The sequence below is a fragment of the Sciurus carolinensis genome, chromosome 9 (assembly GCF_902686445.1).
Source record: "Sciurus carolinensis chromosome 9, mSciCar1.2, whole genome shotgun sequence".
NCBI classification, from domain to species: Eukaryota; Metazoa; Chordata; class Mammalia; order Rodentia; family Sciuridae; genus Sciurus; species Sciurus carolinensis.
The window spans coordinates 43,741,969-43,764,750 of NC_062221.1; the positions used below are offsets into that span (position 1 = coordinate 43,741,969).

At 32.8% G+C, this 22,782-nt stretch overlaps 1 protein-coding gene across 1 annotated transcript in view; it reads right to left on the bottom strand.

The window, feature by feature from the left end:
* The window catches only part of Spata16 (spermatogenesis associated 16), a 241,235-nt gene that overhangs the window by 174,364 nt on the left and 44,089 nt on the right, over positions 1-22,782 (bottom strand). Inside the window, exon 2 of the mRNA XM_047565397.1 lies at positions 9,634-9,779. Within this exon, the coding sequence (XP_047421353.1) occupies positions 9,634-9,779 (146 nt within the window). The remainder of the gene's footprint in view (positions 1-9,633; positions 9,780-22,782) is intronic.

Genomic DNA, 22,782 nt, shown 5'->3' on the forward strand with positions numbered 1-22,782 from the left:
GGATCCATGAGGAAATGCAAAAGAAAAATAAAGGTCAAATGGACACTGACTTCAGAGTTAAGACTGGGTGAAATTACTGGAAGAGAAAAAGTGAAAGCTAAGATGAGAAATAAAACATGATGAAAATTATAAACTAAAAGGCAGTCAACTTGAATATAAGGGTAGAAAATGAAATGTCTAGGTAAAGATTCATAGAAGAAATGTCAAAGACAATGGTGGCAGCACAGGTGTGCTCTAGGAAGGGCTATCTTAATTAATCTATGGCAAGCTTTTTTGCAACTTGGTCTCAGGGATACTATTCCAGAGTCAGAAGCTGCTTATTGAAAGCTTAAGAGAGGCCCAATCTATCTTCTTCTGTCTTTGTTATGTCTTAAAATTTTTCTTTCTCAGCTGGGTGAGGTGGTGCATGCCTGCAGTCCCAGCACTAGGGAGGATTCACATGAACTCAGGAATTCAAGATCAGCCTGGGCAACATAGCTACGACTCCACGTTTTTTTCCTCTGTTATTAGATATGGTCATTGTTACCTTCTTCTTCCTCTACCCCTCCCCCCCTTCTTCTTCCCTTTCCTCTTCTTCCTTAGAAAGGAAATCTCTAATAAGATCTCTGAGCCATCTAGGTTCTATATCTTGTGTTCTTACTAAGATAAATAAATAATGACTCTGAGAAACATAGCAATTTGTATTCTTTGTGTAACATATAGTCAAGTTTAATTTTTTAAAATTTATTTGCTTTAATCTTAATTTGTAGCTTCTCTTGTGCCAGGCTAGCTCAGATGTGGGATAAGGGTGAGGAGTCAAGACCCAGACTCCAGGAGTTGGGTGGAAGCAGGCTTGTGGCGAGCAGCCTGAAAACTCGTGTATTGCGGGAACAGCTATACATTTTATAGGTTTCCTGCCCAATCACAATGTGCCATGGGGGATCAGACCACCAGGTTCCTATACAGGTTCCCTTGGTAACACTGAGTCAATTTGGGGCAGTTAAAGTTTACTTTCCTGGGTAGCTGAAGTGGAATGCTCCTCCCTGAAAGTTTTCCTACATACTTGAGATGTTCACTGCTGCCAGCCATGAACTAGGATTTCTCCCAACATTCATTCTTTCTTTTTCTTATATTTTTTACATAAATAAAGCTATGTGTTTACATTAGAAGGCTCTCTTATTAATTCATATGATAATCACATATAAAAGGCAGGGCCTGAGGCATCTGGAAGGGAAAGAAAGTGGTGGTGATCTGTGTTCAGAGTAGAGTCCTGTGATTTAAGAGTTGTGTTGTACCAATTTTGTAAAGTAGACTTGTAAATATTATGATCCACAAATCATACATGAGGAAGGCAAGGCTTTTCAACACAATGAGTGAGGTGATACATTACCCTAAATTTCAGGGACGGTGTTGACTGCATCCTAGTGCTACCCCAATTTGCATGGGAACACCTCCTGATTTTAAAGATGGCACAATTTTCAATGGATGAAATGAGATAACAGAATTTTTAGGAGAAAGAAAAAGAATAATGATGTCATAGATGTATTGGGCTAGAGTTTCTTCACCTGTAAAATGGTAATAACCAGAAGTTATGGAAAGGACTGAGCTGGATAGCATATATAAGTGGTTAATTCATACCTGCACATGGTAGGAATTCAATGAATGCTCATCCCTTTTCTTGCCAAGGAAGTATTTCTTAACGTGATCAACTTTGCATTGAGAAAAGACCTTGTGATTTTTCCAAGCAGTATGGTGCAGTCAACATAATCTTTGCCCTTCCACAGAATTGTCATGTTTTATATTCCTTTGGAAGGAGAACTTGGAGTGTTGAATATGATCTTTAGTAAAAGTATCTTTTTTATAGGTGGATTTATTTTCATTGGTATATAACAAGAGACATAGAGGTACTAGTGATCCATAGAACATTTTAATGTGCCTGGCTCCTTGAAGAAGAAAAGTATCTAACTACCAAAAAAGTCTAACCAGGTATTTTAAAAATGACAATGCTATGATTTGCTTTCACTTCCTTCATACTTGCAAGTTCATACAAACATAAATACATGTATACAGAGGCACACAAACATGTCTAGAGTGTTTGTATTTCATTTCATTGAAAGGAATAATTGGTAACCTAAGTGTTGAGAAGGAAACAACTAAGAAGAAACAAGATTTCTTTTATTCCACCTCCCACTCCCATCTCTTTCCTTCTTATCTAGGATTTTATTTGGTTCACTTAAGATTGTGGAAATTATTTTATCTAATTCAATTGACCTGATGAATTTCATAGTCAATTTTAAAACTCTCAGGATGAAGAAAAGAACATGGTACTTAAAGTGTCTCATTTCTTGAGATCTGCCAAGAAATTTGCAGAAGTCCTAAGAGTTCTAGTAACCAGTTTATTCAAAACTCATGAGTATCTTATTACTATGAGTTAATGTCATTTCTGGACATTTTAGTTATCCTCAAAATTGTGGAGAATGGCATACCAAAATATGTATTTCATAGATGTCTATTTTACTGAGTGTTAGTTAGCTTTTCGCTGCTGTGATCAAAAGATCTGACAAAAACAACCTTAGAGGAGGAAAAGTTTATCTGGGGCCCGTGTATCAGTCCACAGTCACTTAACTCCATTCCCTGGGGCCTGAGGTGAGGCAGAATGTCATGGAGGAAGCGTGTGGAGGAAGAAAACAGCTCAGGACATGACAATGAGGAAGCAGAAAGAGACTAAGATCACCTCATCATGGATAAAATATAGACCCCAGAGGCACACCCCCATGACTGTCTCCTTCAGCTATCCCCTCCCTGCCCGCAGTTACCACCCTGCTAATCCACTCAATTGGACTGATGCACTGATCAGGTTAAGGCTCTCAAATCTAATCATTTAACCTCTAGACTTTTTTTTTCAGTGTCTCACGCATGAGCTTATGAGGATACCGCATATCTAAACCATAACATTGAGTATCTGTTAGTTGTGGAAAAAGAGTGTTTTAAAAATAAAATTTTCCCTTATGAAAATGTAGAGTTTATGACTATGATGACCTTTGAAAATAATCTGTATCAGTTATTAGTGATGGAAGTGAAATAAAATACAAACCTGATATCTGATTCAGGAATTGTTTAAAGTAATTCACTTGGATTTAAATATAAGAACACCTGCAGCAAAGAAAAGTCACCTGTGAAAACCAATGCTAATATAGTGGTGAAGAAGGAATTTTAATCTGTCTTTGGTTGATGCATTTTCTCATATTTTTACCTATTGAGTTATTTAGATACACATTGTTTAATTTCCAAGAGCTTGGAGGAATTTTCTACATATCTTACTGTTATTGATTACTAATGTAATTCTACTATGGGTAGAACAGGTTGGATAAAATTCTTAAACTTTTAAAATTTTATCGAGCCTTAATTATAACTCTGATAATATGCTGTTTCTTCAAACCTGCTTTGATGGTGATATAGCAAAAATTTAACATAAAATTCTTTATATCTGTTATATAGTGAATCTTTCTTTTTAACTTTTAATATCTGCTTCTTATGCTGTTGAAGCTTGAAGTTTAATACAGACTGACAGTCTCTGCCTGACTGGAACACAAAATCAATATGTGTATACTTAATGTAATTATTGGTATGATTTGGTTGAGCTCTCCATCTTGCTATTGTTTTCTAGAGTCTATTTTTTGTTCACTTTATTCTTCTTTCCTGATATTTCCAAATTTTATGAGTATTATAAAATGTTTGTATTTATTTTCTATTTTATAAATATTATATTTATTGTTTACATTCATTATTGGCTCCAGATATTAATATATTTTTACTGGTTATTCTGGAGATTATGATATGCATCATTAACTTATTGCAGTCTATTTAATAGTGTATTGTCTCTTGTAACAACCTCAGTGTAGCAAAATTCAACCTCCCACAAGTCTTTGCAGTAATGTAGTAAAATATTTTAATCAACATATTTAATCCTATTTTTAATTACTTTTAAATTAGATAATAAAATAAAATGCTTTTTCCCTCTTTATAATCCCATCTATAAAAAATTTTGAGAAGAAAATAAAACTCACTTAATTATAATTTCTGGTATTCTTCATTCATTACCACAGCAGCAAGCTTGATTCTGTTGCCATTTGTATCAGTAAGAAATATGTCTATTTCAATTCCCCAAAAGGAGTTTTGCTTGAGATTAGGTTTTAAACTTTTATTAAAATGTTTTATTTACTCTAATTTTTAAAATTTGTTTTCTTTAGATATATGACAATAGTGTGTTTTGACATATTAGACATAGGTGGAGTATAAATGGAGTATAACTTATTCTAATTAGGATCCCATTCCTGTGGTTGTACATATTCTAATTTTTGACTAACAGTTTTGTTAAAATTAGAATTCAGACTTTATATTTTTTTTCAGCACTTCTGTTTTTTCATTGTTTTTTTCCCATACTAGTTACCTAGTATTTGTATCAGTGTTTCCTTTGTATATAAGGTGTTGTATTACTTGGACTGGTTTTAATATTTTTGCTTCATCTTGGGATTTGAACAGTTAGATTAAGATACTCCTAGATATGGTTCTCTTTGTATTTATCTTAATTAAGGTTCACTGTTTTTTGGAATATTTCCAGAAATTATTTTTTATAGCTCATTCTCTTTCCTCTCCCTCTGGGACTTCAATAACATGTATATTGTATTGTTTTTACTGTACCTGAGGACAGGTCACTGATGCATTGGCTAATTTTTAAAAATCTCTTTTTTTCACTCTGTTCTTCATTTTGGGTAATTTCTATTGATTTATCTCCATGTTCAATAACAACTCTTTGGCAATTTCCAATTTGATGTTATATTCAACTAAATATTTCTTTCATGCATTTTAGTATCCTATACTAAATCTCCATTTTGTTCTTGTCTATGGTTTCCATTTTTCTGTTGAGATTCATTTTTTAACTAACTGTGACCATTTTTATATTAAGGTCTTTAAACATATTTTTCTTTAAACATATTTTTAGAATTTTGATGAAATCTTGTGACCAAGTCCATCTTCTGTGTCACCTTGAGATCTATTTTTATGGCATGATTATTTTCTTAAGTATCAGTTTCATTCCTACTTCTTTGCAGAAATAATAATTTTAAATTTTATGCTGAAATGTTTGGATGAAGCTTTGTTGGGAATCTGAATTATGATATTTCCCTGAAAACATCCCAGGTTTTTATTTTGTTAGAAAATTAAATGGCAGATACTTTTGTTCTTAACTAGCTTGGATTTAGTTTTTGTCAGAGCAGGTCTATTTTGGCTTTGAGCTTAATTCTAAGGTTTGGTCCTTTCTGTAGATCGTGGTCAAGTAATCTTAAAGCATGACTTTTTGGGTCTTCACTAAATGCCCGTGGTGCTCAGTAAGGTCCCTCCACTCTGATAATCTAATGTCTCTCAGCTCTACATTCATCTAGTGTCTCCATTTAGCATTTAGTTACATAGCAAACAATTTCTGCTACATGGAATTTCACTCCTCACATGCTTGTCTCAGATTTTGGCTAGGAACCTGCATTAAATCCTTGTGCAGATTATGCCTATCAAGCCTTTCATGCAGCTGTTTTATCTTTAGGTACATGTCTTCTAAATGGTAGCTTCGTGGAAAGACTTGTATTCAGTTCCCTGACTCCTCAGTTCAGCAAGACTACTGTTCAACTTAGGTCTCCATATTCCTGAATTTGAGCAGGAAAATAAGCTCAGCAAAATATGAGAAAACTGTGGCGTTCACAACTTGTATTTTCCTTTTTTCAAGGATCAGTCCTACTTTGAACATTGTCCAAAGCTTGAAAAAAGTTGCTTCATATATATTGTCCAGTTTTACAGTTGTTTAGAGCAGTCATAGCTGTAATTTAAAAATCCATAGATTTATATTTAATTTCCACCAAATTTTGTGAGATGATGTTTATAAAGTAGGTACTCTTATTATAAGCCTAATCTTAAGGAAAATTAAATTCAGGCTACTTAGTAAGGAGCAGAGTCTACTTATTTGAGCTAGGTCAGATTCCATACTCCGTGCTGGGACTAAAGAAATTGTGTTGCTGCTACATCATGAAATTATGTTTATTTCCATCTGAGCATGTATCATATTCTCTATCTCAAACATTTAATATTATTTCATATTTTTTTACATTTTATTTGCTGCTTTGGCTAATGTATAAATGTCATATATTTTCTGTGTAATTATAAACGTCTTTCCATTGTCCAACACATGAACAGGCTCTTGGTGGGGATTCAATATATAACTTTTTGAATGAATAAATGAATGCAGACACCACTATTATAAAACACTGTTAAAAATAAAATCTTTCTACGTATTTGGAACTAGACTTCCTCATGTCTGCCATCTTGTGGCAACAAAATTCTCCAACAAAAACTAGAGGTGAGGAATATACAAAAAGTGACATGCATCATTAGAATCTTTATAATTAAGCACATCAAAATATAATTACATGATAGGAAAAGAATTATAGCAGGATTTCCATCCTTGATAAGACAGCTGCAATTAGGAATCAGACTTAGGGAAGTTCAAAACACCTACTGATAAACAGTGGCACTGGTTTGATGAAATGAGTAGAGTGGATGTGCTTGACTGGTGAGTCTAGACAGCACTTTGGTTGAAGTAAAAAATGATATTTGTATTTGTCATCTCAGATTTGTTATACAGAAAAAGGAAGAATCCATTTTTGATAAGAGTTTTTTTCATAGAGCCTTTGTATTACATATTGTTATTTTCATTATTTAACTGACAACACCCAACTGATTAATTTCAAAATGTATTTTTGTTGATCTTAAAACCATAAAGTTATGGTTCTTGTAGCCATCTACATGACAAAACAATATGTCTATTCTTATCACAAGCAGAACTACATGATTATTTTTAAGCTAATTTTTGTGTTAACAGGTCTCCTAAAAATATGCAGTAGACCTTGCATTTACATAAAATTAAAGAAAGGATGCTTCAGCAAATGCAAATAAATGCAAAAAAGGAATATTTTAATTTTGATGCATGATTGGTATCAACTATCACAATGTGATAACACAAAAGCAGAATTTTATATTCTGTATAACTAATAGTTATAAGCTATTTATAGACTAAATATCCTGATTAATTAATTTATTATGAAATATATTTATTGATTATATTTCAGACTGTTTTTATAGTTGGGATCTTAGAAAATGTTTTAATATGAAAATTATATGCACTTGACTTCTTTAGTTTTGCACTATGACAAGTGCAAAAAAATGATATATTTCTCTTGGTGCATTATTAATTGTATGAATTGATTGTCTAACCTCTATTGATTTGCATTTCTTAATGTTCAACTTAGAAACAAAAGCAAAAATTTCCTAAAGTGGAAAAAAGTATACCAAAGTTAATGCTAATATAATAGGGGAGATCATGTTATTATTTATCATTTATATTTCTTTCCCTCAATAATTTTCAAGTTCTTGGAACAGCACTCTTAATTTTAAGACAGACATTTTCTAATTCCAAACAATGAACCTGTTTTAGCTGACTGTGCATTTTCAGAGACTGTAGCATCTTATTGTTCTTCCATTTGAATTATATCTGTTTTGGATTAGATGTGAGGTATCTCCCAACAGCTCACGTGTGAGATAATGCAAGAAGGTTCAGAGAAGAAATGATTGGGTTATGAGAGCCTTAATCCAACCAGTGAATTAATAATCTGATGGGATTAAGTGGTAACTGAAGGCAGGTGGAGTGTGACCAGAGAAGGTGAGGGGTGAGGTATTGGGGGTGTGGCTTTGGGGTATATATTTTGAATCTGGTGAGTGAGATTTCTCTGCTTCCTGATCATCAGTTGAGTTGCTTCCTTCTGCCACACTCTTCTGCCATGATGTTCTGCCTCACCCTGAGCTCTCAAGAATGGAACCAGATTTCTATGAACTAAGACCTCTAAAACCATAAGCCCTTGAATAAACTTTTCCTACTCTACAATTATTCTGGTTGGGTCTTTTAGTCACAGCAGCAAAATATCGAACTGAAACAATATCTTATATTTGAATGATCCTTCATTCCCAAAACTCATTTTTAATAAATAGGATTGAATGTTGATTCAAGAAAATCAAAATTCATACCATTTTAGAAACATTTATTACTAAATGTGATCCAAAAACCCACCAAAAAATTCTGATATCCAGGAGATATTTTCCTTAAAATGTAACCCCTGTTGGTGGCCCTTTTGAGTGTGATCAAAGTCAAGGAGAAGGTGTCATATGATTGTTTATAGTGCATCTCAATTTATTATTATTTCTGTATGACTATAGATTAGTTTCTCAGTCAGTCTCAATTTTGATTAGCTTTCCCATTGTACTCCAACCCACCCTAGTAGTCCAGATATTCCAATATTTTGACATGTTGAAATACATGTTACCTTTCTAATACTGCTTCTTTTAAATGGAAATGAAGTAAAATCCTTTGACAGACCATATATATCCTGACGTTAGGTTGGAAACTATGGATGCATAAAATGTTACTAGATATATATAAAGCAGAATTTTCTTTTGGCATCAAAGAGAATCTGTCTTTAGATTCTGCAGTTTATTTAAGCAGGAGAGTTTCTTTCAAGTAGGTTATCTTGTGAATTTCAAAGTGGTTTTGTTGTCTGTAGATTTTTGATATCAGATCAAGCCCACTATTAGGGTAGTAAAAAATCTTGGGTTGAACTTTTACATTTTGGTTGATGTGAGTTTTAAATGACTTTTACCATGTTGGCAGATTTCTTACTTGCCTATGGGTCTGAATATAACTGATAATTATATTTCCTAATATTAACAAAGCAGATATTACATTTTCATATGGATAATAGTTTTGCCATTTTATTGAAAGAAGTATGAGGATGTGAGATTAGAAAAGAGACAACACAAAAGTTCCAGGCAAATTGTTCTAAGTTGGGCAGGGAGGGATAAAGGCTTCATAATTTCAAGGAAAGGATTATTTGAAAAGCATAACATAATCACTTTATCTGTGCTGCAGATTAAAAGTGATTATTACTGATAAGAGCAAGGACCTTAGAAAACAGGACACAGAACGGGATCATTTTTTATAAAAGAAAAGATAAGTCCGGTAATCATGGGAATTCTAGGAAGCCACATGATAATATGATACAGAATTCTCAAGAAGGATATAAATATGAAAAGGAAATCTTTAAGGACATAGATAAAAAGTATTTCACCCCTTTGGAAAGCTGTCCAAAGGATTCTAGCATTCTTTGAATCAGCTATGTTATCACCAAACAAACTACCAACTTTCAAGTCAGAATATCCTCTGCCATTCCCCATCTCTTCTTTCATTTCAGAAAGGCTTTTTCCCCTTCAATATCACCTCCCTTTCTTACCTGCATCTCTCCCTCCTTTCTTTCTGTAGCAATAGTTATCTGCTTTTTGATTTTGCCCTGCATTAAGAAAGTTGGTTATTTCTTCCATTAGATTTTGAAATCCCCTTTGTTGTCTCCATGACTTATCTAGCTTTTTATAAATCAAGCAGTATAAAAATTTTTGGTTTCATCTTCAAATTGAAATGAAATAGAAGGTGATCAGACATGCTCAGATAGTTCCCTTTGCTTGCATGGACAGCATTTCTTTGTGGTTAGTAGTATTTCATTTTACCTGTGTGCATGATTCAGAGCGAGGTCAGGTTTCCTCATCCGTAGATAGCAGGTAACAAGCTTTGTCTCGATGAAACTTGCCACGCTTGCTATATCTTCAGCAGATGATTCAAAGGGTTTTCCCAGAGCTGCCCCTTTGCTGCAAAGCTTAAAAGAATAGAACACTTAAATGTCCTAAAAGTCTTGTCATATAATTTATCTTTTAAGTAAAGAAACATACACATGTACACATATTTTCCAAATATCAGTAAAATATTAATGTTTTCATTGTAAATTACATAAATTGTTCCTGTTCACTATTATGTGACTATAATACAAAATAAGTGATACATTTTACTGTAAAATGTTTCCTATAAAATATTTTAAAAGTGTGATACATTTTTAAGGAGTACCATTTGCTAAGAATGTCTGTTTTAAAAATAATGCACACAATAAGCAAAGTTATTAACAGAAAACTAGGCATAAATCATATTAAATACCAGTGCTTTTATGAAAACCCAGCTGAGCAATGATCTAGCACACTATCAAGTTTGATTTAATATAATAAGGGGTATCGGAAGTAAACTCCTAGGAGCCATTAACATGATCGGTGATTAATTTGAGCCTGAATCATATTCTCTAGGATATTATTGAAAGAAAAGAAGTGAAAATTTATAAGAATTTATTGGCAGAGGCCACAGTATCTGAAAAACATGGCAAGAATATGGAATTCTTAATAAAAATTCCAGGAAGTCAATGGTTTCTGGGCAACATAGACAAACTTTAGAGAAAGAAAATAATAATTTTTTGAGAGAACCCCAAACATTAAGAAGTATTAATAATATGACAAGAGTATATCAGCATTTTTCCCCCTCAGACTTTTCTACTGTTCCTTGGAATTAAGCTTGATGGGAAAGGAGAAACCCCACTTCTGTTCATGGACTTTATTCAGGACACTTTATTGTTTGCTCTTTTCTACATTCATCTGTGCATATACTGGGGGAAATGTTCTCACCAGAGATAGCAATATTTGAAGTAAAACCAATTTGTATATATAAATTAATATAAAATTTCTTGTATTCTAAATCCTTTTTGTTTAAATGACAGAGTTTAAAATAATTTTTCTGTTATAGAGTGCCTTGAGACTCACTTGCCATGTACATTAACACTAATTTTTTAAAAATACATTTTGGTCATTTGAGAATGACTATTTTCTGCAATAGCTTTTTTCTTTTTTTCTTTTTAGTTTTATCTCAAAACTACAAGCTACAAAGTAATCTGAAATCTAGATATTCAATATTCCTAGTATAAATTGGGAACTACCTAATGCTATTATCTTTTCTTTGGATATCCTATTAATTCTATGGATTTATATTATTTTTAAAACCTTTTGCCATCTTGATAGATGAAAAATGCTAATTTATTCATAAATCAATAAATATTTATTGAGCATTTACTATTCTTTTTCAGTCAAAAATTGTTGCTTTCATAATTTAAAATCAATTAATTTGGCCTTTTTCATAAATTTTGAATATTTTGAGCTCTATGTGAATTTCTATTTTCTTTTCCTTGTCTATTTCCATTGTCATATTAATCATTTCTTAATTATAGTACCTTTTTAGCTATATGTTATTATTCTAAATGAGATTTTATCTCCAGATTATTCTTCATCAAAGTGTTAAATTTTACTCATGTTTTTATAAATGCTATAAAAACCATTATAAACTGGGTGCAGTGGCCCACACCTATAATTCTAGTGGCTCGGGAGGCTGAGACAGAGATTTGAAAATTCAAATCCAGCCTCAGCAATTTAGCAAGGCCCTAAACAACTGTGTGAGACCCTGTCTCAAAATAAAATATGAAAAATGGGAGTGGGGTGAGAAATATAACTTAGTGGCTAAGCAACCCTGGGTTCAATTCTTAGTAAAAAAAAGAAAAGAAAGAAAACATAAAATGCTTCTCCTAATTATTTTGAAAAAATAAAAAAGAGATTACTTGTATGTGTGATACCATGGAAATGACCTCTGCAATGCTGTTCGGGTTTTTCATACAGATTACCCAATGAGATTTGTAATAAAAGTGATAAGACATTTAACTCATATTTAGCAATTATGCCTGAAGAGTCTGACTTCAGAAATGTCAATGTGGTTGTAAATAGACCTTAACACATAATTTGATAAAGCTTTATAGTCTGTATGTGACAGCTTGAGACAGTATCCTCTCTTCTATAAATATGATCCTACAGGACCTTAGAAATACATAAGCAGACAGTTTTCCAGAAAAAAAAAATGTATGGGATAACTATGAAACACAAAAGAATAGAAAACAAAATTACTAAAATTTATGTAGTTTTATTTATTAATATCTCATAGCATTAAAATTATAGACATTCTATTAGCAATCTTTTCATCCCTATGACCAAAAGACTGGCAAGAACAACCTACAGAAGGTAAAGTTAATTTTGGTTCATGGTTTTAGAGTTTCAGTCCATGGTTGACTGACTCTATAGTTCTGGGCCTAAAGTAAGGTAGAACATCTTGACAGAAGGGCATGGCAGAGGAAAGCAACTCACAAATGGCAACCAGGAAGTGGAGGGATGGGGGAGAGAAAGAGAGAGAGAGAGAGAGAGAGAGAGAGAGAGAGAGCGAGCGAGAGAGCGCCCAAAGGCCTACCCCCAGTGACTTTACTCCCTCTAGTCATATCCTACCTGCATACAGTTACTGCCCGGTTAATTCATATTAGTGAGTTAATCCACTGGTTAGGTCACATCTCTCATAATCTAATCATCTGACCCCTGAAAATTCTTGCACTGCCTCACATGTGAACTTTTTAGTGATACCTCATATCCAAGTCATAACACCTCTTCTTCGTTATTTCTTAGGTGAAATCAGAATTTCCCCCCAAGTCTTAAATACCCAAACTCACTGTTTGAATAAAATCTTAACAAAAAAGGAAACAATTCATGCATCATTACATGTTCTTTGTGCCTTCCTGTGTGCATTATTCTCTGATTTGATGGTGTGGACAAGTCTCCTTTCACAAGCACACACTCTGTGAGTTGAATGTACAAGTCTATTCAGGGAGTAGCTTCCATAAAGACATTCAGATCCTTCATGGCAAGAGGAAGCTGACCTTCAGATTTCAGATATTACAGACTTTGTCTATAAATGCTAAGAGAAAGTAAAAAACAAATGCCTAATCTACTAACATCTGCAATAGTCTTCATTTCTGTGAGATTCAAGGTCCAAAAAGGAATAAAATGATCAATCTTAACAAATAAATGAAAATACTTCATGAATCCAAACTATAAGACATTAGTGAAAGACAAGGATGATTTTTCATTTCAGATTAAAATGGGAAAAGGCAGACTGCTGGATAGGTTATATGTGTATTTGTGGTAATCTTGCTTTATCAATTGAGTGTTGTAAGACTGAGAACTTTAATGATTTTATCAAAGACTGCTTTATTTGTTACCTTCCAAAGTAGTCCATCTTTAAAATGAGCTTGGCAATAGGAAAATTGCTTTAAAATATGTTGAGTTTAAAGCAGAATCACAGGTACATATAGACAGAATGCTGACATCAGAATCTTGAAAATCATTCCAGGTGTTTTTGGAATTTTAAAATTTCTATTTGCTTTTTTGACAATATTAATTCTTCCTATCCAAGAACATGGGAGATCTTTCCATCTTCTAAGGTTTTCTTTAATTTCTTTCTTTAGTGTTCTGTAGTTCTCACTGTAGAGGTCTTTCACCTCTTTTGTGAGATTGATTCCCAAGTATTTTATTTTTTTCGATGCTATTGTGAATGGGGTAGCTTTCCTAATTTCTCTTTCTGAAGATTCATCACTTATGTATAAAAATGCCTTAGATTTATGTGCATTGATCTTATATCCCGCTACTTTACTGAATTCACTTATGAGTTCTAAAAGTTTTCTTGTGGAATTTCCTGGTTCCTCTAAGTATATAATCATATCATCAGCAAACAGGGATAGTTTGAGTTCTTCTTTTCCTATTCGTATCCCTTTAATTTCTTTGGTCTGTCTAATTGCTGTGGCTAGAGTTTCAAGGATGATATTGAAAAGCAGTGGTGAAAGAGGGCATCCCTGCCTTGTTCCAGTTTTAAGGGGGAATGCTTTCAGTTTTTCACCATTTAGAATGATATTAGCCATGGGCTTAGCATAGATGGCCTTTACAATGTTAAGGAATGTTCCCACTATCCCTATTTTTTCTAGTGTTTTGAGCATGAAGGGGTGCTCTATTTTATCAAATGCTTTTTCTGCATCTATCGAAATAATCATGTGATTCTTGACTTCAAGTCTATTGATATGGTGAATTACATTTATTGATTTCCTAATGTTGAACCAAAAGTGCTAAACAGATTCAGTGCAATTCCAATTAAAATCCCAATGATGTACCTTACAGAAATAGAGCAAGCAATTATGAAATTCATCTGGAAGAATAAAAAACCCAGAATATCTAAAGCAATCCTCAGTAGAAAGAGTGAAGCAGGGGGTATCGCAATACCAGATCTTCAACTCTACTACAAAGCAATAGTAACAAAAACAGCATGGTATTGGTACCAAAATAGAAAGGTGGATCAATGGTACAGAATAGAGGACACGGACACAAACCCAAATAAATACAATTTTCTCATACTAGACAAAGGGGCCAAAAATATGCAATGGAGAAAAGATAGCCTCTTCAACAAATGGTGCTGGGAGAATTGGAAATCCATACGCAACAGAATGAAACTAAACCCATATATCTCTCACCATGCACGAAACTAAACTCAAAATGGATTAAGGACCTCGGAATCAGACCAGAGACCTTGCATCTTATAGAAGAAAAAGTAGGTCCAGAGCTTCAACATGTCGGCTTAGGATCAGACTTCCTCAACAGGACTCCCATAGCACAAGAAATAAAAGCAAGAATCAATAACTGGGATAGATTCAAACTAAAAAGCTTTCTCTCAGCAAAGGAAACTATCAGCAATGCAAAGAAAGAGCCTACAGAGTGGGAGAAAATCTTTGTCACTCATACTTCAGATAGAGCACTAATTTCCAGAATCTATAAAGAACTCAAAAAACTCTACACCAAGAAGGCAAATAATCCAATTGACAAATGGGCTAAGGAAATGAATAGACACTTCACAGAAGAAGATCTACAAGCAATCAACAAACATATGGAAAAATGTTCAATATCTCTAGTAATAAGAGAAATGCAAATCAAAACCACCCTAAGATTCCATCTCACCCCAATTAGAATGGCAATTATCAAGAATACAAGGAACAACAGGTGTTGGTGAGGATGTGGGGAGAAAGGTACACTCATACATTGCTGGTGGGGCTGCAAATTAGTGCAGCCACTCTGGAAAGCAGTGTGGAGACTCCTTAGAAAACTTGGAATGGAACCACCATTTGACCCAGCTATCCCACTCCTTGGCCTATACCCAAAGGACTTAAAATCAGCATATTACAGAGATACAGCCACATCAATGTTCATAGCTGCTCAGTTCACAATAGCCAGATTGTGGAACCAACCTAGATGTCCTTCAATTGATGAATGGATAAAGAAACTGTGGTATATATATACAATGGAATATTACTCAGCCATAAAGAATGATAAAATTATGGCATTTGCAGGCAAATGGATGAAACTGGAGAATATCATGCTAAGTGACATAAGCCAATCTCAAAAAAACAAAGGACGAATGATATCGCTAATAAGTGGATGATGACACATAATGGGGGGTGGGAGGGGTTAGTGTTAGGATTAGAGTTAGGGTTAGGGAGGGGGGCAAGAATGGAGGAAGGAAGGACTGTATAGAGAGAAAAGAGGGGTTGGTGGGGTGGGGGGGAAGGGAAAAAATAACAAAATGAATCAAACAGCATTACTCTATGTAAATTTATGATTACACAAATGGTATGCCTTTACGCCATGTACAAACAGAGAAACAACATGTATGCCATTTGTTTACAATAAAATAAAAAAAATTTCTATTTGCATATTTTTATAAAATGAGAAGTTAATTCTCCAGAAGATGAAGGACTTTAATGTTGTGTGAATCAGTTTGAATGTAGGGAGAGTGACTGTTTAAACAGTCTAACCTAAAACTAGACTCTTTAAATCTTTGGTAAATCATGGGTCTAAGGGAATAAAAACTTTTAAGCTACCTGAAACTCAGTATCAGTAAAAACATTTTAAATTAGGAAAAAATAACATTATGTGTTAGTTTTTTGTTTCAAAAGAAACCTTAAAGCATTTTTGAATAAAGTTTGGGCATATTAAAAGTATAATATTTAGGGGAAACTCTTATAATTGCTTAAATGAAAAGTTAGATATTAAAATGAGACTTCAGTAGTAAATTAGAATTATAAATTCAACTTTTAATAAGATCCAGGTGCCTTGGCACATGCCTGTAATCCCAGCCTCTCAGAAGGCTGAGGCAGGAGGATCATGAATTCAAAGTCATCCTCAGTAACTTAGTGAGGTCTTAGCAACTCAGGAAGATGCTGTATCTAAATAAAAATAAAAGAAAGACTGTGGCTGTTGCTCAGTGGTTAAGCACCCCTGGGTTCAATCCTCAGTACCAAAAAAAAAAAAAAAAAAAAAGTTAATAATAAGGTACATATTTCACAAAAATTGATAATTTTCTGAAATCAATAAGATAATGAGACTTTAGAGTTATAAAACATGTTTTCTTGGGTTTCTAACAGTTGTTTTTAGTACTAAATATCAAATCCATTTTTAGAAAGTGTTCACATAGTAATTTCAAGGGTTATTTAAAAACAGATAAAAACAATGTAAAGCACAAAAATAACCAAAATAATCAATAGTATTATTATCTTGAGGTCACATTCATACAACTGCTGCCATATATTTTTCTTTAATTAGAGTTATCATTAACAAGATTTATATTGCTATCAGAATATTATTCAAATATTGTGTGATGAGTGTTTGTCCAGTATATTCCTGGAACATAATTTTGAGCATTCTCCTAAGATTTAGGAGAGAACAATAAATCTTGAAAAACATGGCAACATTTGAGTCATCAAATATTTATTGATACATATGTATACATCATCATCCAATCAGTGATTTTTAAGGTTTTCATATTCTTTTTGGAAATTACAACATATATATGAAGATAAAGTTATCCATAACTCCAGCACCATATATAATTGCCATTAATTTTTGATGCATTTCTCGCTATACTTTCATGGTTTTATATCATAATAAAGGATATATTACACATGATTTTGTACTTTTTCATATCTTTTGTTTTTTCCATTTTTAATTGAAAAATTAGAATATGTTAATTAAAATACTCATGTTACAATTACAATTAATGATTTCAATAGTCTCCTCTCAGCAAATGATAAAATCTTAGAAAGTCAGCAAAGATGAAATGAACAACACAATCATCCAACGGGATGTACTTTGTTCATGTGTGTGTGTGTGTTATGGTTAAGATATGAGGTGTCTGTCAAAGGCTCATGTATGAGACAATGCAAGAATTTTCAGAGGTAAATGATTAGATTATGAGAGATATAACCTAATGAGTAGATTAATCTACTGATATGGATTAACTAGGTAGTAACTGTACACAGGTAGTGTATGGCTGGAAGAAGTAAGTCATTAGGGTGTGACTTTGGGGTTTACATTTTGTCCCTGGTACACAGAGCTGTCTTTCTGCTTCCTGATTGTCATATCCTGAGTTGCTTTCCTTTGCCATGACCTTCTGCCCTGATATTCTGACTCTCCTCTGGTCTCCGAACCATGGAGTCAGTCACTATGGACTATACCTCTGAAACCATGAGCCAAAATAAACTTTTCATCCTCTATGTTGATCTTGTCAAGTATGTCAATCACAGTAATACACTAGTTGACTAAAACAGTGTGCATAATGTATATGTATGAAATACACACAAGTACATACATATACATATACATATACATATACATACACACACAGACATATAAAACAGTCCACCCCAAAATACCTCAAAGCAGCAGATTGCATTTTTCTCAAAGCATTCATGGGAAAGTTGCCTATACCTCATGAATATACCACAGCGACTCTCACTATTGTGTATATCCACAAGACTGGGGTCCTAATTAGAATAAGATACATTCCATGCTTGTATAATTATATCAAAATGAACTCTACTCTCACATACAAGTAAAACGAACCAATAAAATAAAAAAATAGATAATAAAAATCCTCAAAAATTCGAAGAAATTGAATTTGAGTATGTTCTTTGACCATGATGGAATCAAAATGCAACAGTTAAAAAACACAAAATAATCCAATTTGAAAATGAACAAAAGACCCAAATAGATATTTCACTGGAAAGGATATACAGATGGCAAATAAACACATAAAAAGGTTTGACATCATTAGTCATTAGAGAAAGGTAAACTAAAACTATAGTGAGATATTCCTGCACATCTCTCAGAATGGCTAAAAAACAACAACAACAACTATAACATTAGAAACTGAGAATGCTGACAAAACAGATCACTCACATATTGTAGATAGGAATGTAAAATGGTACAGCCATTATTGAAAATAATAGGGCAACTTCTTACAGGCCAAACATGCATCTATTGTACAACCCAACAATTGCACTCCTAGACACTTAGTCCACAGAAATGAAGACTTTTATTCACACAAATGTCCATATGCAATGAATACACCATAGTGAATCCTACCATCATGTATATCCATAAAAATGGGGTCCTAACTAGAATAAGATTTATTCCATGCTTGTACATTTGTATCAAAATCAATTCTATTGTCATGTATAACTAAAAAGAACTAATAAAAAAGACTAAAATAAAAATACAGTTTTTTTATAATTGAATAATTTAAAGAATGAAAGATGCACTGTTAAATACAGATGTAAATTGGGAATACACCAACATGTATATTCATCTTCTTATACATCATTAGCATTAACTTGATGTCTATAATATAAGTGAACAATTCCCCCCTTCCCCAAAATGTCCATATGCATATTTGTTTAAAACAACTCAGTTCACAGTAGCTTCAAACTGGAAGCAATCTAGACAACCTTTCTGTGAATGGTTAAACAAACTGTGGTACGTTCTGTCCTAAGGAATACTATTCTACAATAAGGAAGAACAAACTAGTGATAGACACATAACTGGAATAAGTCTCTTGGAAATATGCTGAGTGAAAAGGACAGTTCCCCAAGGTTACATACACACTGTGATTACATGATCAAATTATAGAAATGGAGAAAAGAGCAGGATGTTAGGTATTGGATGGGTGTTGTGGTTTTAAGAGGATAATAGGAAGGAATCCTTGTGGTGATGGAACTGTAGTTGATGATTTTGGTGGGTAGATATGCGGATTTGCACAAGATAAAATTTCCCAGAAATAATATCCACCCCCTCCACAAACATAGAATGCAGGTAAAACTGGAGAAATTTTAGGATTGGTAGATTGTATCAATGGTAATATTCTTAGTTGTGAAAGTATACTAAGGTTTGCAAGGTGCCCTTGGGAGAAACTTCATAAACAGTACATGGGGTCTCTCTCATTATAAATGCATGTGAATCTATTATTCTACAGTAAAATTTAAATTAAAAAATCATGCTAAAATTTAGATGTTTTTAATTTTATCCCTGTTTTCCTTTTCCTTCAGGACAACTGCGATCATGTTTAACTGGGATTTTGAATGAGAAGATAAATATATCAAAGGGCAAGATTTTTCCAAAATATTTTTGTTGAATTATAAATTGAGTCCTATAATCAACAACTCCTAATGAGAGTTTGTTGTGAAGTTTCATTCACATCAGTCCTGTCTATCCTTATTATCAGGGTCTGTTATTTTTTTTAATTTTTAATTTTATGACTGCATTATAATTATACATAATAGTGAGATTCATTATGCTATATTTGTATGTGAACATAATATGGTCAATCTCATCCCCCAGTATCTTCCCTTTCATTCCTTTCCCCCCTCCCTCAACTTCTTGCTCTATTTCACTGATCTCCCTTCTATTAATGTCGTTTTAATTAGTATAGCATAATTATATATGTACACACAACACAAACACTCCCCTCAATCACTGTGCTGTTTCTGTAGGTGGATATAGCATAATTTGGTATATTTCATTCCCTAGTATTTTCCCATGTCCTCCCCTTAGATAGAGTATTTGCTATGAGATAATGGTTATGTTTAGTGATATCCACAGTGAGAAAGTGGAAAGTATCAAAACTTGATTTTTGTTTTGCTTCTTTTTTTTTTTATTAATCATCTTTTTGTTTGCTAGTTTCAAACTGGAAACAATCTAGAGAGCCTTTCAGTGAATGGTTAAATGAATTGTGGTATGTTCTATCCTAAGGAATACTATTCTGCAATAAGAAATTTACTTCCAAGAATTTTGTTTTAAATAGTGGATGGTAGCTTTTATGACTTCAAAAATAGTTTTTGCTGACGTGTAAGTGAACGTGGTTGAGTACACATTTCTTGGGACATCATCATTTTCTCTGGAAATTCATAGATCTACACATTATGGTATTCAGCATGAAGAGAAGGAAAAGAATTTTTTTTAATAAAATGGCACTTGATTTAAAATAATTTCCTATGTTGAAATGTCTTCCTTTACCCATGGAAGTAGTATTTTTGTTTCTCTATTTTTATGACTACATTGTGTCTAGATATGTTCAATTTTCATCTGTTTTGCTTGAGAAAAGGCAACTTCTTTTGCTTGCATATTTGGGTCCTTTTTTCCAACTTAGAAAAGTCTTCTTCTGCTGTATCTTTGATTTATTGGACACATTCCAACTGTAGAGTTTTCTTTCTTAAGAAAACAATTCTTCCATTGCATTTTTCATCTCTGTTCATTTCTGTTAGGTTGTCTGATTTTTCACCTCTACATTTTAGAAGTGTTTCAAGATTGCTGAATCACTGACTCTACTTTCATTATTAATGCTATGTGCTTTTTCACATAAAATCAATAATCACTGCAAATTTTAAATAATGCTTTTTATGATAAAGGGAATGTTCTGAGTGCTCCATCTCTATTACTTCATTTAGCGACCACTATACCAAATATTACTATCATAATATAGAGGAGAAAAATGAGGCTTGGTGAATTTAAGTAACCTTCTCAGGCCATGTAGTCAGTAAGTGAGATTTTCCCAAATTGTTGACTCTAGAATATGTGTCTGTATTCACTATACTGGGGTTACACAGAGAACTAACAATCTACTATGAGATGGGTACAGAGACCCAGAATAAGCATCTAGAATTCTTTTTAGCAATTCAACATAGAAATATTACATCTGTTGAATCACAAAAATTAGGTTTTATATTTTTATGTCTTCTTTTAACATCTTTTTTGCAGTAATTCTTTTTTCTGAATTTAATAAAATATCCATCCACAACAGATTAGGACACAAACACAATCAAAGAGAACTGGTTCCTCATGATAGAGAACTCTATTAAATTATTAGGAATTTAGATAATTCAGAAATTATGTTTAAAAAGTCTCCATTCAATTATTAAAGTGGTCACTGTTAGATATTAGTGTGGATATCACTGTCTGTCTTTGTCTCTCTCCATATGTGTATGTATCTATATGGATATTGATTTATCTCTAGTCATCTGTTTATAAATTGTTATTATTATTATTATTATCAATTATTAAAGTGGCCACTGTAAGATATTAGTGTGCATCTCTATCTGTCTTTGTCTTCTCTCTCCATAATGTGCTGATATCTATTTATCTCTAGCCATATATTTATAAATTGGTATTATTATTATTCATACTATTATTTATTATTGTCTGTTTCTCTGAATATATCATGAACATTTACATAGTTAAACTAGGTATATATCATTATTTTAAATGGTCATGTAACTTTATGAGCTGCCCATTTAATTATTTCTCCAGTAGGAAATTTCTCTAGTGACACTGAAATTTCTCAGTGTCATAAATAAATAGTGTATATCAAACAGTCTTATATATATATCCTCATCTATGTTTGCTCATATCCAAATTGACATCTTTCATAATGCATTCTTACATATTGAAATTGCTGAATCAGGGGGTACACAATACAATCCAAAAAACACTTTAGAATTCACATCATGAAAGTGTCCCGAAAATAAATTTTACACTTTTACCAACAAAGTATTACAGTTCTTGGTTCTCTATCTCACCCACACTAGGTATTAGCAATGTTTTAATCTATTTATTCTTTGCAAATCAGATGGGCGAAAATGGCAGTTCACCTTAATTTGATTACTAGCTCAACCTCTTACGTTTATTTGACTTGTGTACAGGTATACTGTTTGCTTTTGAATTTTATTCATTTAAAAATTAGGCTGTCCTGAATTTTATTGACTTATTTTCATTTAGTAAACACATAGTTAGATTTTTCCAAATATGTAATTTATTGAGCTATGTTTATCATGTTTTGGTATCAGGCTTTTGCTAGCTCTGTAAGACAAACTGGAAAGATTCCCATCTTTTTCAATGCACTGGAACATTTTGAGATAAATATTTGAAAAAAATCTGAACTTGTCTCCTTTCATATCTCTCTCTCTCTCTCTCTCTCTCTCTCTCTCTCTCTCTCTCTCTCTTTCTTAATTATTGTTCTGCTCAGGTTTTCAGTATTTTGCATCAATTTTGTTAATTTTTGTTTCCTACAGGATTGTCAGTTTCATACTGATTTTAAAATCTGTCATTACAGTGGAGAACATTATATTCTTAAAGCATTTGAAATGCCTGTGTTCTCATGGTACCATCCTCTTACTCATTCTTGCGACTATGTAGTTTTGTTAACTATGTTTATTTCTTAACTGGCATTCCTAGTTGTTTATTTTCTCTAAGAACAATAAACTCTTAATTTATTAATTCTTCTATTCTTTGAATTCATTGATTTTGGTCTCTATGTTATTTTTTCCCCCGTCTTGTTTTCCTTACTTTTTCTTTTTTGGCTCTTTTACTAATGTCTTTGTATAGTTAACTCATTATTTTAGTTTTTCTTATATATAACTTTGTTGAATATTTCTGTATTTTACTTATAAAAAATTCATAGTTTTTATTTCCATCTCTTTCATAGTTATGAAAAGTTTGGGCTTAATATTCTTTAAAACTTGCCAGGCACAAGGGCACACACCCATAATC